Source organism: Octopus sinensis, linkage group LG9 (assembly GCF_006345805.1).
Source record: "Octopus sinensis linkage group LG9, ASM634580v1, whole genome shotgun sequence".
NCBI lineage: Eukaryota > Metazoa > Mollusca > Cephalopoda > Octopoda > Octopodidae > Octopus > Octopus sinensis.
This window is the reverse complement of record NC_043005.1, coordinates 98,698,791-98,715,403: the sequence shown is the minus strand read 5'-3', so window position 1 is coordinate 98,715,403 and position 16,613 is coordinate 98,698,791. Positions and strand designations below refer to the sequence as shown.

At 36.5% G+C, this 16,613-nt stretch overlaps 1 protein-coding gene across 2 annotated transcripts in view; it reads right to left on the bottom strand.

Moving 5' to 3' along the window:
• Positions 1-16,613, bottom strand: part of LOC115215369 (guanine nucleotide exchange factor subunit RIC1) — a 341,602-nt gene that overhangs the window by 223,813 nt on the left and 101,176 nt on the right. For both annotated transcript variants that reach the window (XM_029784517.2, XM_029784518.2), the window contains exons 9-15: positions 16,194-16,338; positions 14,682-14,730; positions 12,596-12,775; positions 10,192-10,389; positions 7,651-7,755; positions 6,173-6,262; positions 620-785 (exon numbers count right to left, since the gene is read on the bottom strand). In XM_029784517.2, the coding sequence (XP_029640377.1) occupies positions 620-785; positions 6,173-6,262; positions 7,651-7,755; positions 10,192-10,389; positions 12,596-12,775; positions 14,682-14,730; positions 16,194-16,338 (933 nt within the window). The remainder of the gene's footprint in view (positions 1-619; positions 786-6,172; positions 6,263-7,650; positions 7,756-10,191; positions 10,390-12,595; positions 12,776-14,681; positions 14,731-16,193; positions 16,339-16,613) is intronic.

Genomic DNA, 16,613 nt, shown 5'->3' with positions numbered 1-16,613 from the left:
ATTGCTAAATTGAATTTTCCCTGTAAGTTTGGAATTTTATAATCCCTACTATTATTAATGATAATATTATGTATATATATGTGTGTGTGTGTATTGTTTGTGCATTCATAGTGCATTAGTATTATTTCAGTATAAGTAAATATATATATTCATGTACAACTGTACAGGTGAGAGTGCCTATCCATTGAAATACATTTGTATATTCTTCATATGTATATTCTTCATATGTATGCATTTTCTCTATCAGTGTGCATAAATACTTTGATGCTGAGTGTAAGGTAAGTATGTGTACGCTTGCATGTCTGACTATGCCCTGCATGCACACTCAATAATCAACTTTAGATGGACAACTTCAAATAATCTTATTCAAAATAACTACCTTTATTTTACTGAATTTATAAACTCAACTTACAAGAGATATTTACATGCACAAATAACAAGAAACAAATCAGTAAACTCACATGCTGTTCCATTTTTTCGTTCCAGTTTATAAAGAATGATATGCGAGTCCTCAAAAAAAAATAATTACGTTATGTCTCCAAAAGGTATTGAGAAAAACCCTGGTTGGAAACTTTCTCATAACACATGCAATGTATGTCTAATTTAACTGAGCGAGGACATGCTGTTCCATTTTTTCGTTCCAGTTTATAAAGAATGATATGCGAGTCCTCACAAAAAATAATTAGTATGTCTCCAAAAGTATTGAGAAGAAGAACCCTGGATTGAACTTTCATAACACATGCAAATGTATTGTCTAATTTACTGGAGCGAGGGTAGCAGCGAATCTGAAATGAAAGGATAAGTATTAAATATATATATACATATATAACTACTTTGGTATACTTTGGGTATGTGTCTGTCAGTAGGTCAATTAAAGCACATTCACCATTTGGGCTAACTGATGTCACAAGGAAGGACATTCAGCTGCAGAAACCATACAAAATCAGACTGGAACCCGGTTCAGCTCCCCAGCTTACTGGTTTTCAGACAAACCAGCTGACCCATGCCAGCATGGAAAACAAATGTTAAACAAGGATGATGATGATGTTCCATGGGTTGGAAGGTTTGACAAAATCCAATGTGTGCAAGAATTGCATCAAGCTCCAATGTCTGCTTTGGCATGGTTTTTTTTTTTTTTATAGCTGGATGCCTAGTGAGACAGCCATGAAGTTCACAGGATGTACTAGGGTGGAGAGGCACTAGCCTTACACAAGGGGATCAGGGAACTACTAATAAGAGCAAGGTGGAGAGTAGGCTCTTGCAGAGGGAGCTGCATGGTTACATCTAATAGAGTAAAAGTAGAAGAGGAGAAAAAGAGAAAAAAATTATCAGTGGTAGCTGCAAGGCATAGACAATGCCAATAAGATGATCAGGTGACCCCACAAGGCACAAGCTGAGTAGAAATGGGTGCACGGGCCATTTGCAAGATTGAGTGGGAAAGTGAATGAGAACTGAAGGAGGCAGGATGCAGTCGAATGAAAGTAACAAGCAGCTGGATTAGTAAAGATGATACAGTTGCTTGGTGGGGGAAGGGCAAGAGAGAAATGATATAGAGGGATAGTCTGTGGAGCTGGGATGAGTGGGAGAGAGGCATAATGCACAAGTGGGGAGAGTCACTGTCTCAGCTGAACCCAAAACATAGTGCTTCCAGAACTCAGTTTTGCTGAGGAGGGTACATATTTTTGAGAACCTCATAATACGAGAGATCCCAGTCATTTGTCATCTCATCCATCAGGCTCAGGATCCTGAGGTCAGCTTTCACCATTTCATACCATATCTTCCTGAGTCTTCTTTTCTGCAGGTCCAAGCTACATTGAGTGAATGCACTTCTTTATACAGTTCTCCTCATCCATACACATCATATGTCCATAAAGCATATCTTTCTTTGAACACAACATCCTGATTCCTCTTATACCCAGTTTTTCACATACCACCTTTATTCTATTTATTCATGCACACTCACATTGCACATCCAACAGAGCACACTCCATCTCTTTCCCTTTGTTCTAACCAACGTGAGTAGCTTGAAGGTGATGATAGCTTTTCTTTCTGCTGATAAGAAAGAGATCAGTAATGTTCATAGCTTCACTGGAGTCACCTAAAGGTCCCTCGTTAGTGACACTGATAAGTTTTGGGGGAAGTGGTAAATAGCAAACCCACAGATGTTGTTACCTATTGTTGGGGCAGTAACTACTTGAAACCGATTTGAATCTAGCACTAAATCAGGGAAATTATTTACACTTTTCGCCAAAGGTTTGCCAATCAATCTCTAGGTAACTGGATGTTTTCCTAGATGCAGCTCTGAAGATACCAGAAAACTGTGTGTCTTGATGGCAGTTTCGGAGGTAAACATCTCCAAATAGAAGTGTTGATGTGCTTACACGAATATCGCAGAAAAATATTTCTTGCAGCGCCTGATTCAAGTCATCAAAAGAAATTGCTGTAAAGCTTGAGTGGACATAGACCATCATGCGATTAGAGCGGTCTTTCCAGAATATGCTGAAGCCAGCCATGCTAAAAACACCACCGTAGAATAAAGAATGTGTTCTGTGACTGTAATGAAATCGGGATCAATACATTTAACATAAGAGTTTAAAAGGCGGACCTTGTAACATAAAATTCGTTTATTTAAATACAGTAGTTTATATCTAGATTTAAACCTATCATAATTTGTAGGGTATATAGCATTTCATTCTTGCTTAGTTTCCGGGGCTTTTCCGTGCTTGTAATTACATTGAACATGGGTAAAAATATATTTGAACTCATGTGCATGAATTGAGTTATAAAAGGTTACCTCCCTTTGTCAAAGGAGTTGTTTCCCTTACTTTAATTACTTCCCTTAAATCTAAAAAAATTAACTGTTTGATAATGATAATGAAATTATTGTATACAGTGCTCAGGTGCACCACGACTTGTCAGAAAGTGCGTATAAAGTGTATGCAGTAATGCTGGAAAGCGAACAATGTACGAGTCAGATACATGCTTGTGTGTGTATGGAGGGGAGGAAATCAGGTGTAGTGTTGGCGAATCTCAGAAAGCATGGAAGTTTTGAAGGATGCAGTACTCCATGCTGTTTTCTGACTTTGTAAATATGTCCACGGGTGTTAGATGGGTGGAATTTGAAAATGTGCTCAGAGTTATTGTTTGTAAGATGGTTAATAATTTTATGGGTGTCTGCCAAGTCAGCTGCCAAACGTCAGAGTTTCAATGTGTCCATGCCCAGGGAAGTAAGGCATTCAGAATATGGCAAATGCCTGATGGCGGGTACTCTTTTGGTTGCACGTCGCTGAACGGCTTCCAGACGATTGATATCCTGGGCAAGATATGGGGTTCCAGATGATCGGTGATTCAAATTCCAGGTAAAGTCTTACCATAGCGTATATAAGCCGCAGATAGGATATAGTCGCGAGCGGCTCACAAAGGATTTGGTGAGTGATGCCAAGACAGACCCCTCAGCCTTCTTTGACAATTTTAGCGATGTGTTTTGTCCAACGCAAATCACTGTCGCAATAACACCCAGGTCACGTTCACATGAAGACTTTTTTGAGACTAGTTTTTGTGGAGGGAGTAGGTGGACGCTGGGTTTCTCCTCTCCCAAAATGCATGGTGTGGTACATTTGTGTCCACACACCAGCTTGATTGCCAGTCCATAATCCACTGCTGCATTGTGTCCAGGTCTGCAACAGAGATCTATAGTGTACAGGATCTAACCTCTTTATTTCGAGGTACAGCTTTGATTCATCTGCATATTTCAGCACTGTGGCATTCTTTAAGTTGCATCTATGTCATTAACATAAGCACAAATAAAAGGGGGCCAAGAACAGATCCCTGTGGTACACCCACGTCATCTCATAGGTTGAAGTGCTGTCCTAGAACTGTGACAACCCTCTTTTCGGGCCGAAATAAAGGACTTCAACACAGTTATAGAGTTCGTCTCTTAGCCCAAACGCAGAGAGCTTCACCAGAAGTCTTTGTTTTGTTGCACAGAGCTAAAAGCCTTACAAAGTCCAGGTAACCAACATCTACCCAGGATCCGTGATCAGTGATTGGGTAACGTCCTCAAGAAACTCAATGAGTTGATTACAGCAGCTGGAGTTAGGAATAAATCCAAATTGTGACGGCTGGATGAGGCTGTGAGACTTCCAAAAGTTCCAGAGGTTTCCCTGATACAAGAATTCCATCATTTGGGCGATGCAGCTAGTAAGACTAACGGGGCGATAGTTTGACAGGCGATGTGCGGTCACCTTTTTTGAACGAGAGGATTAACACTGGCAGTTTTCCACTGCTCTGGAGTAACACCATTGTCAGAACAGAATGGAAGAATAGAGAAAGTTGGCTTAAAAGAAGAAGTACCCACCGGCGTTTGAGAAGTAGGTATGTAACACATTGAGACCAGGAAGGCATAGTCGCGCTTATTCTTAAGGGTGTGTTGTAGCATTGCTGGTGTAAATTGCATAGTAGATATAGAGTCTGATGTCAACTTATTAAATTACTTGTTCTGCTAGACGGGCTCTAAAACATTTATTTATAGGGAATTTGATGAAAACTAATCAGGAATCACTTATATATTTACAATAACAGATTTTGTAATATTAAATCGGAAAGTTTGTAAACTAAATTTTTGCACTAAAGTAATTACCACTACTTTGACTGAAAGTTGATTCTAAAAAATGCCCAAATTGAAATGTTAGTCTTTGGTTATATTCATTTCTAACGTAGGCACAAAAGCCTAAAATTGGGGAGAGGTAACAGCGAATTATACCAATCCCCATATTTGACTGGTACATTTTATTTTACCTACCTCAGATGGATGAAAAGCAAAAATTAGCCTTAGTGGTATTTGAACTCTGAATGTAACAAACCTGAAGAAATACTGCACAGCACTTTCTTCTGACATTAATGATTCTACTAACTTATCGTTCCTTTGGAATAATGGAAAACAAAGAGCACTGGAATTTGAACTAAGAACAGTAGTGCATTGAGCTATGTACCATAACGCTATCTGCACTTGTGTCATCCTCACCAACATTAGTTTCATATTTCATCACAACACCTGTCCAAGATCACGACCACCCCCACCTAATAAACAAGCCCTATACTAAATTAACTATAAAACATTAAGGCTGTCTTGGGACTGACTTTTCTTTGTCCACTAAACTTAATGACTACAACATAAATCTCCTTCATATATCTATTTTCCTTTTTCTCACCACTTTCAGTGATTTTTATTCTTCATGCTTCAAACTAAACATTTCTCTGATCTTTCTTCCTTAATACTACAACTTTCTGAAACTCTCATTTCCTCCTAACCTAGTTAATCTTCATGTCTGGAAAAACTTAGAAACGTAAGGTGTAACAACACTTCTCAGATTGTGCAGGAAAAGAAAAGAAAAAAATATCAAATGGAAATTGTAGTTGCGATAGCTGTGCCAGTGGCACATTAAAACAACCATCCATACGTGACCGATGCCAGCATTGCCTTGACTGGCTTCTGTGCCAGTGGCATGTAAAAAGCACCAACCGATTGTGGCCGTTGCCAGCCTCCCCTGGCACCTGTGCCAGTGGCACATTAAAACAACCATCCATACGTGACCGATGCCAGCATTGCCTTGACTGGCTTCCATGCCAGTGGCATGTAAAAAGCACCAACCGATTGTGGCCGTTGCCAGCCTCCCCTGGCACCTGTGCCAGTGGCACGTAAAAAGCACCCACTACATTCACAGATTGGTTGGCATTAGGAAGGGCATCCAGCCATAGAAACACTGCCAGATCAGACTGGAGCCTGGTGCAGCCTCCTGGCTTCCCAGACCCCAGTCAAACTGTCCAACCCATGCTAGCATGGAAAACGGACGTTAAAACGATGATGATGATGATGATGATATATCATCATCATCATCATCGTTTAACGTCCGTTATATATATATATATAAATCAAAAGGTGGCGAGCTGGCAGAAACATTAGCACATCGGGCAAAATGCTTAGTGGTATTTCGTCTGTTGACTTTGCCTTTCATTCTTTCGGGGTCGATAAATAAAGTACCAGTTTCGCACTGGGGCCGATGTAATAGACTTAATCCCTTTGTCTGTCCTTGTTTGTCCCCTCTATGTTTAACCCCTTGTGGGCAGTAAAGAAATATATATATATAAATCAAGAGAAATTGAATGTACAAACCTCATCTTTATGTGATACTAAGTTATTGCAAGCTACACAGATAAAGTCTTTCCACCATGTTAAGCCACCAAATACTACCAGATCTCTCTCCTACAAAAGAAAATAATAAAGAGGAAAGAAAAAAAATGAAATTTCATAAAAATTCTAATATTGATTTCTTCTACAGAAATGAATGGTCTTTCAGTGAGGTTTGAAAGGAAACAGTTTACAGTTGGGTATCTTGATACTGGTCCTCATTCAGAATAATTCACAAGGAAATATTCATAAATCCAATGATTGGTTCATGGAAGCATTACACACGGTTGTATCAGTGTAGTGTATTTGGAGGAAATGTTAAATTTAAATTGGTGTAGAACAATTCTCTCCAAGAAATGTGCTACAAGTTGAACTCAACACTTCAATCTGATGTTACACTCCTCAATTTTACAATGCTACTTATGTTTGAACTGTAATTTCCAACTCGGAGGATAAGACATTTGAGATTTAAGTGTCTTGGCCAAACACTACGTAGTGGCAGTAAGAGGATACAAACTACTAATGTCTCAAAGATTTAAATCTTGTGAACTCAGGGATCAGCATTTATCCAGTTCTGTAGCATATAACACAGTAATTTCTACCAAATATACTATTTGTTAAATTAAAAGTTACAACTGACTATACTTTAAGTGGTTGTCATTATAGAAACACGATTACTAGTTCATATTCTATTACTAATGCTGTACTTTGTTTCCTGAATTAATGGCCTCATTGAACAGAGGTTTAACAATAGGGCCCTTGGTGGGGCACAGCTCATTACTGTAAGTAGTAGAGATAACATATAAATGTGCTTCTTTATCGCACCAAAGACAACTTGCATCAAGGAGAAAATATATAAAAATGTCAACAAAACTGGGTTACATTACAATCTTTTAATGAGTGTGGCTGAATAATCAAATCAAATAATGTTGGAAATATCAGTTTAACCTTTTTGATACCAATCTGGCTGAAACCACCTCTGGTTCCGTAGTATAAATATCTTGTTTTCAAAAGTTCTGAATTAAAATCTTCCACCAAACTTTAGTCACAGTTTACATTCATAACATTACTTTAATGATAATTAAATTATTTTACAAAATTTTTTATTATATTTAAATTTAATTGAAAGAAACACAAAGCATCTCAACAGAAATATGGTAACAAAAGAGTTAAAGAAAAAAATGGTTTTTAACAGTTTATAGGAAGACAATTTAGCCCATTTGTTACGATATTTCTGTTGAAATACACTGTCTTGGTTTCAATCAATCTAGAAAATAATGAAAAATTTAGTAAAATTATCCAACTAGTGCTTGGGCAAAAATTAAGATGGGATTTTGATGGAAGATTTTGATTTAGATCACTTAAAAACATGAAGTTTGCATCACAGAATACAGGGCAGTCTCAGGCAGGTTGGTATCAAAAGGGTTAAGAGATCTCAGTTTTTCATCAATGATATTTGTTACCTGTGTCTCATTACCAAACAGCTTCCATTTACGTAACGCATAGTGTGCAAGTCCTGTTTTACCAGCCACTGCAATACACTGACCAGATCGATCCACAGCAGCATACTAACAAACAAATAGATAAAAACAAAATACAAACAATAAATTATCATAATAAATATGGAAGTTCATTTCCAGAGAATTCTGCAGGCTTAAATTTACAAAAGCAAGCAAAAGAGATTTTAAGGCATACAATCTTTTCCAACTAAATGTTTTGATGTTAAGCTTCCTATACTTCAAAAAAGTTTTAAGGGCTAGTATTTAATTCCTAATTTATGGCATTAAAAAATGAGAAATCTATCACACGTAAGTCATCTGTAACCTACTGCCGATAATTAGGTTAACTGGGACAATGTAGAATGAAATATAGTGCTCTAAAAATATAACAAAATACATGCAGTAAACTTGAACAAGTAGCCTACAAGCTGAGAGATCCATTTGTTGTGAACCTGGCCATTTCATATTTATATATTTATAGTCAGCACTACTGACAGCAACAAGTGGCCACTAGTCAACACCTCCCTACCTCTGTAACAATCAAATGCTGGTCAACGCCCTGAGTAAACAATCGAGTTAAAGATAAAACTCTAAGAGACAAGCAAATAGATAAGGCAAACATGGCATGATATGATCTCAGATTGATACAGCAATTAGCTAGACCACACAGTAGTGATCCAAAGTTTCCAGTAACTACACTGGCTCTACTAAAAGTCAGTAACACAATTATAAGGGATACGCTTTGTGGATTTCTCATGTTTAATGCAACTTTGGAATTGCTTAATGTACAATTGTTTCAGTTTGACACCCCATTTAACCATTTAGCATTGAAACTGGCCAAATACAGCCTGAATATTCTACTTTTTTATGTTCAAATCATCCAGACCTGGCTTCTGTCACTTACCTTACAGTGTCATTCTTAAAATCAACCCTCACACTCTCATAAATTCAAAGCTATGAGATAATGCACGATTGATTGAATACAATGTGAATAAGTAATCTGATTGCTAAATGGCTAAACCCTTAACCACTGGTCTCTATCAAAGATAAAGTGCTCTAAGATATAACAAAAAACATGCACCAAACTTGAACTAACAACCTACATGCCAACAGATCCATACATTGCAAACCTGGCCATTTCACAACTATGAATAAAAATTAAAGATAGAAGGAAGATCAGATGGCATGATATGGCCTCAGATTGATACAGCAATTAGCTACACTGCAAAATATTGATTCAAACTTTTCTGGTCAGTGATCCCAGTATCACTTAATTACTGGTTACATCCACCCACCCCCCGTCAAAAACACCCTAGTAACTCTTAACTACCAGCTGTAGTAATACTTGGCCACTAGTCGGCACTACTGACAGCAACAAGTGGCCACTACTCAACACCACTCTACCTCTGTAACACTCAAATGCTGGTCAACACCCTGAGTAAACAATCAACTTTGAGATAAAGCAAATAGAGAGTGTGACTGACTGTTTCAGCTGAAAAGGAATCTGTTTAATGAGATACCTATTTCTTTACTACCCACAAGGGGCTAAACACAGAGGGGACAAACAGGGACAGACAAACGGATTAAGTCGATTACATCGACCCCAGTGCGTAACTGGTACTTATTTAATCGACCCCGAAAGGATGAAAGGCAAAGTCGACCTCAGCGGAATTTGAACTCAGAACGTAGAGACAGACGAAAGACTGCTAAGCATTTCGCCCGGCGTGCTAATGATTCTGCCAGCTCGCCGCCTTATCTGTTTAATGAGATACCATAAATCAAAATAGTCAATGATCCTACTAACATAGGTATTTACATTAATATAAGAAATAAATACAATGATTAAAGACTATTCTTTTTTAATAACTTCAATGTTTTATTTAATATATCAATGAACCACTTTGACATTTTCAATAAAGATATTCCACAAGCTATTCTCCTACGTTCATCATGAATTCTGCCTGTTTGGGTTCAATGATATATTAGTCATGTCCACACCAACAAACTTATTCCGGAATTTTCTAGTAGAGTATGCAGAAAAGCAACAAGGGTTTCAAATAAACAACACCACACAGATTGTTACCTCCCTTGCACGGCTGTTGCATTTTATTTACCAACACCCCAACACATTCACACAGTCTCAATCTCTCTCTATATATACATATATATATATATATATATATATATATATATCACCGTGACCGACCAGGCTATTAGATGTCGCTACACATCGCTGGTCACAATGCGCTTCGCATTGTTTTAGCCTTCAAATGACGCCACCCCGCTGGCTAAGCGAGCAGGCCAACAGAAGAAAGAGTGAGAGAAAGTTGTGGCGAAAGAGTACAGCAGAGATAGATATTAATGACTCTTCTTAATATATATGGTAGGTCAACTATGAAAAAAAAAAAATAGAGATGTTCTTTTCAGAACAGTTGCAGCAGCAACATGAACGACAGCAAACATATTTTAAAAATAACACCATCAACAACAATAGTTTGAACTTACTCTTATTGGCCAGTTAGCTGAGAGGTAGCTGTGTGAGATTGGTATAACCTGCCACTGTTTATTGCCAACCAACACATGAGAGATGGGGGAAGACGTAACAGAGGGGGACACATTGGAGTTTGAAACCTTGAAAACTGAGTCTCCAATATTCAAATAAAGTTTATCATCTCCTTGAAGGAAAAGGTGTTCATGATTTGCCTGGAAAAGATGTCAAAACGATTTAGTTAGCCACACGAAAATTGGGTCTGAACAAAAAAATAAAGAAGTAAATAAATTTTGGTAAATACTGAGTACAGTATACTGTCATAAGAAGTAATAACAAGAGAAACTGTAAAGCAAGACTTTATTCAACAGAGTCGATCTCACAAGACACTGCCGTGGAGAAATGTCTAGTACCACCGTCATAGCTAAATCAAAGCCTAATAAGTGAAATTTGAGAGGCACAAACTATGAGAAAGCCCCACTGGAAGAGTTGTTGTTATTCTTGGCTACTAGGTTTAATCCATCTTCCAATTTAACATCATGCCTTGACTCTAAGGAGTCTTTAGCTTAAACATTGTGCTGTAAGTTTTCAGGTCAGGCCTTCCTTCCTCTCGGTAGTCTTGGAGTTCTTGAAGAGCATCATGAGTGACAACCATTTCCTTTGACTATACCGTTAAAAAAAAATCTAGTTTATGTAGGGGGGGACAACTTGCTCAACATATACAACTTAGAGCTAACATTTGCTCTTTAACAAAAAAACAAGAAACTCAGATTGAAAAGTTAACAAAACATGTAACCTTAGTAAAACAACAATAGTAAACAGCTGGAATTAGATTTTATGGTTATACAGCTTAATACTACAAGTTCAAATTAAGTCTTTCTGTTGGCATTTTTCTTCTTTACCATCAAAGTTCATCAACACATGATAGACATTGCAAGGTTATGGGAAATAATCTTAATATTACAGTTCCTCAAAGTTTCCTTCTTGACAAATAGTATTGTCAAAACAAAAACTGAAAGTCAGAATTATTATTCAGATCTGGAACCGAGTCGCCATAGGGAAGTTTTAATTAGGATGTGTGATCACCATTTTCTCTTTCAGCACAAATCTGCACTACAACCATACATGTTTCAAACTTGTGTTACTTCATCAGATGAAACAATCTCATCTCTGACTCAACTACTCCCTCCAAAGCCTCTTTGTTTAGTTTATCTTAAACAAAAATATTTTCCATCTCCACCCATTATGTATCCTGCTTTCACTATGGCAGATTCAACCGTCTGGCAATGTCCTTGATGTATTTTTGCTTCTCAATTCATTCTCAGGTTTTCTTTAAGTTCAACTCACTCATCGTCCCAAGACACTATATGGCTCCAATCAGATTCCCATGCCATGCAGTAATTACACTTTCCATATATATCTTTTATAGTTAGTGGCATCAGAATATAAAAGGAGAAAAAATTAATAATAATACTTATGCAGCAAGAAGAAAACACAAGCTGAATGACAGATTTTAATTAAATCTGATACAGGCAAATATGGGCAACAACTCCAGGCATTTTGCAGTTGCATAAGACCTTCTCAGCAAAATATAACTTTTTCCTGACTTGCCAAATTAGAAATACCATAACTTCTATATTGACGTACAATAATCTACACATGCAGGTATTGAATCATTATATTGACTGAGAAAAAAAATTACTCAAGGACACCAACTTTATTGCCCTTTGTGAGGTAAAAACCTTTGGTTGAATAACCAGGTTGCTATTTCTCGACATTTGTTCCTTTATCCAAAGCACAGACTATTTGAATATGGTCTACTTTCAGTACATCAACTTAGCAGAAAGTACTGATGACTTCCAAAAGCTTCAGTTTACACTTGCTGTTGCCATTTCATTATATGCCTCTATCCAAACTGCCGTCAGTCCAGAACACATTCGCCAATATTTTCCACATTTATTTGCTCGAAATTAACACTGCACAAATGTTGGATATTTTATGGTGATGTAATTAGACCTAAATTTTATTTTCCCATTAAATAAATTATTAAAAGTAATCATTAGGTACAGTAGTTTAATACATTAAAACAACCTTAACTGTTGAAAAGACAAAACATCTTTATAATTTACCCACTGACTTGGCAAAATTCACAGTGTTGAATCAACAACACACACACATACTAATCCATTTTGCCAATAGACTGACCACACACAGATACACAATAATACAATGATCCTAATGTTATCCAAGTGTAGGCATAGATGAATGATTAAGAAGTTTGCTGAAGATAGTGCCCCATTATGGCTGCAGTCCAAAGACTGAAACCAGAGAAAAGGGAACAAGATTTTTTGAAAATGCAATAACTATCTTAATTTTGAGAGCTGTATTGTCTGAGAAGGAACCAGAAATAGAGAAACTTACCATACAAGGATTAGATGTTAAAGAACTTTTCACAAACTGCATTTGTAAAAGTTGAGTAGTAGGGGACTCCTCCACCTCCTCCTCCTCTTCAGATGGATCTTCATCTTCAGTAGATGAGTTATCTTCCTCAGTAAAGCATTTACAGATCATCCATAGGTGATATCCCTCAATACCCCACTCCTACATGAGAAAAAGTACCACTGAAGTTGTATTATAAAATAACAATTTCTTTTTATACAAGATAATTGGAGTCACCTGTTGATACACTGTTCCCAATAGATTGGGGGGGGGGGTAGCTGGGAGGAAGGTCTGTTTTGGAACACATTTTCAAAGGCACTGCAGAGTGAATTTTCTTCAATTTCTTCTATCATCTAAAATCAGTGATATTTCATCGTAGATTTCGGCTTTGGGAATGCAAAAAAATTTCCAATAGGCAAAAATCCTGAGAGTAATATATATTTCTTTACTACCCACAAGGGGCTAAACACAGAGGGGACAAACAAGGACAGACAAACGGATTAAGTCGATTATATTGACTCCAGTGCATAACTGGTACTTATTTAATCGACCCCGAAAGGATGAAAGGCAAAGTCGACCTCGGCAGAATTTGAACTCAGAACGTAATGGCAGACGAAATACGGCTACGCATTTCGCCCGGCGGGAACAAGAGTCTGCTAGTACTTTACAAAAAGATCATCAATGATAAGGAGCGATATCTAAACAAATACATTGTCACAGAGTAGTATTCATGTCTTGTTTGTCCATGCCTGAGACTTACCCTTCATAGCAACTCTTTCAAAAGTTACACGGCATCCAAATAAAATCTTAGAGATCAATCTGAGCACATGAGATAAACACATGATGAGTGATATCTTCACAAACAAAAGATGATGAATACCACCTTCATATTTAAGCTCTTTTTTTTTAAACAGCATTAATGATCCAATTCACTATTACAACTGTCATTTTGTTCAACATTGTATCTGTATATCCATATTTCATCAACTGTTATATTTTTTAAGTTTCCATCAGTGTTGAACAATAAAGACTTGTTTCTCTTTTTTGCTCATCTGCCAACGGATGCACTACAAATGTTGTAACACGATATGTCTTCAAATTTTCTTATAAATCATGTGACACAAAATTTTAGAAACCCATTTCATCAGAAACTTTGCAGATTGTCAGGTGATGAATTTTCATGGATCACAACCTGTACTTTTGCAACATGATCATAGTCCATTGTAATAAAATACCCTCCAGATTTCTCATCATCTTCAATGGACATCTGGTCCGCCAGTCCTCAGTCAAATCGTCCAACCCATGCTAGCATGGAAAGCGGACGTTAAACGATGATGATGATGATATAACAGGCTTCTTCCAGTTTCCTTCTACCAAATCCATTCACTGGGGACCATGTGGTTGGTAAGCAAGCTACTTACCACACAGCCACTCCTATGCTGAATCCAACACCTGTCATGTTGGCCAGCTGTAAGTCTGCCGATGAAATATTGCTAATACTTGTTGTCCTATTTACAAGTAATATAGAAAAGGGCATTGGATGCAAATATAGAATTCTTACAAATGACCATAACTGCCAAGAAAGATATTTATATTTATTTGGTCAGTTTTATGATTAGAGATATGAAGTTAGGAATGCTAAGTTCATTGCCATTTAAAAGATAATGATATGGTGTTGGGAAATTTGATTCTGCTGATGAGGAAAATTAAAAACATAACTTACTGGAGAATATCAAATTTATCTATGCTTTCAAGCTGTAAAGTTAATAAATTGTATTTACTTGTAATCCATCCTTTATATCTGACATTTTCTAAATATAAATTACATTTCAGTTGGTAAACACAGTATATTCATATTATAGTTATTATATCCAAGCAAAAACACACCTAGATATAGTTAAAGGAAAACTGGAGATAATAAACAGATATACTTAACAATATGATTCGATCTCTGGCAAATGCTAATAATACACAAGGTATTCCAAACACTATCTCTTCCTCACACACACAAACATGCACGAACATATTCTCATGCATAAAACACCATAGATATGTAAGGGGTACTTACCATGCTTTTAACAGGAGAAGGATAAAGCTTACTTTCAGATTTTGGGAACCTAAAAATATATTCAAAGTTCAGTAAATATTAAACCATAAGTATAAAATAGGTTTAAAATATTCCACTAAATCAGCTATGTTAAAAAACAAACTCTAAATTAAGAGAAGAACCACACAACTGCCTCAACACTGAAGATCAAACAATGTTTACAAGACAATACGAACAAGGAAATTATTTAAAATTTCTTTGACATCTGACTCATAATAGTTAGGGAAATGTGTGTGTGTATATATATATATATATATAAGAATTTTTTGCATAATGAGATAAAAAACCAAGACTGTATAGATATTAGAACATTTATAGATAGGTCTTAATTAATAATATCCCTTCATCGGAGACAGTGTGAGAGGAAAATTAAGTCATAGTTAGTTTAGATGTGATACAAAATAGAGATTGAGATGGAGGAAAGAAAATAGATGTAAGATATGTGTGGGTATTGAAGTTGCAAATCCGTTTTATAGGCATAATGGTATATATGCAATATTCCAATATCCTTTGAGTAAAATCTGAAAGTCCAACAGAGTTTAATATGAGTCCTTCCAAATATAGAGTTTATAAGCAATATAAGATTCCCTTAGGAGTGAGATCCTGCAGATTTTTAAACTTGGTCATTCCCATTCTTGAAGAGTGAGACACTGTCTTCTTTCTAGTACAAAAATGGTAGGCAAACAGAATAGTTCAGTTGCCTTTTAAGCTAAACAGCCTATACTGTTGCAAAACCTAGATTTTAGTACATCAAGGAATTAAGTAGCTATTTTTATTGTATTTGTTTCCATTTATGTATTAAAAAAATTTCTCCCATTTTGCTAAAACCAGGATGGTTGGAATGTATAAATACTGTTACTGCATTAAATGAGTTCTCCATTAAATGAGTTCTCACTCATGCTGTTAGATAAATATTTAAGAGCACCTTAGCATTTATTTTATATCTCTAAAATCTTTCACCTAGCTTGAAAACATTTTACATGTATCACTGACTAAAAGCTATCAAGGAAATGTGAAATTATATTTCTACAACCTAATGTTCCTGATTTCTTAAAACTGTTTACACAGACATAATTCTTTCAAAATCAGAAAAGTATTTGTGGTCTCTGCTTGCACACTAGTCTCCTCTTAACAAATGTACATTTGGTTGACAGTCACATTTAGAATATGAATAGAAATTGAAGTAAAATTTCCAAGAGAAAAAAAAACCTAAAAGAAGTGAATATGGAGAAAAACTTAAAAAAGAGAAAATAGTCTCCTACAAATATTCTTGACCAGCCTATGTGACTAATTCTTATTTCAACCAGTTTCCAAGTACATAGATATATACTGTGGGGGCTCTTAAATTAAATTAGAGATACAACTAAAACTCCCAAAACTAAACAAAATGTTTTCACTCAGTCTGAAAAGTAGACACTATTTCCCACTGGATGAAAAAAATAAATTTGGAGTAGAATAATCTCGTAAACTTACCAATAATCGCCACCCAGAGTGCATACTAAAAGAGCACCAAAGACACTCCAGAGTGAGAATCCACCATGTTGCCAGCACATAGCCAGAGCTGTTTCATCAGGTGTCCATTTCATACAAGACACAGCACCAATCATCTCTCCAGCATCTAAAACAAATTTCAAAAGTACATCATCATCAGCATCATTTTAAATCTGTTTTCATGCTGTCACAGGTTGGATGGGTCATTTAGAAAGGTCAGAGAACTATGTCTCACTTGAATGTTTCATTTTTGTGACTTGGCTTCTACAACTAGACACTCTTTCTGTCACCAGCCACTTTACAGAGTGTACAGAGTGCATTTTATTGCAGCCCCAGCACTAGAAAAGCTGTTATGTCTTCTTTCAACCCAACACTGCATCCACTCATTCACCAAGCACTTTA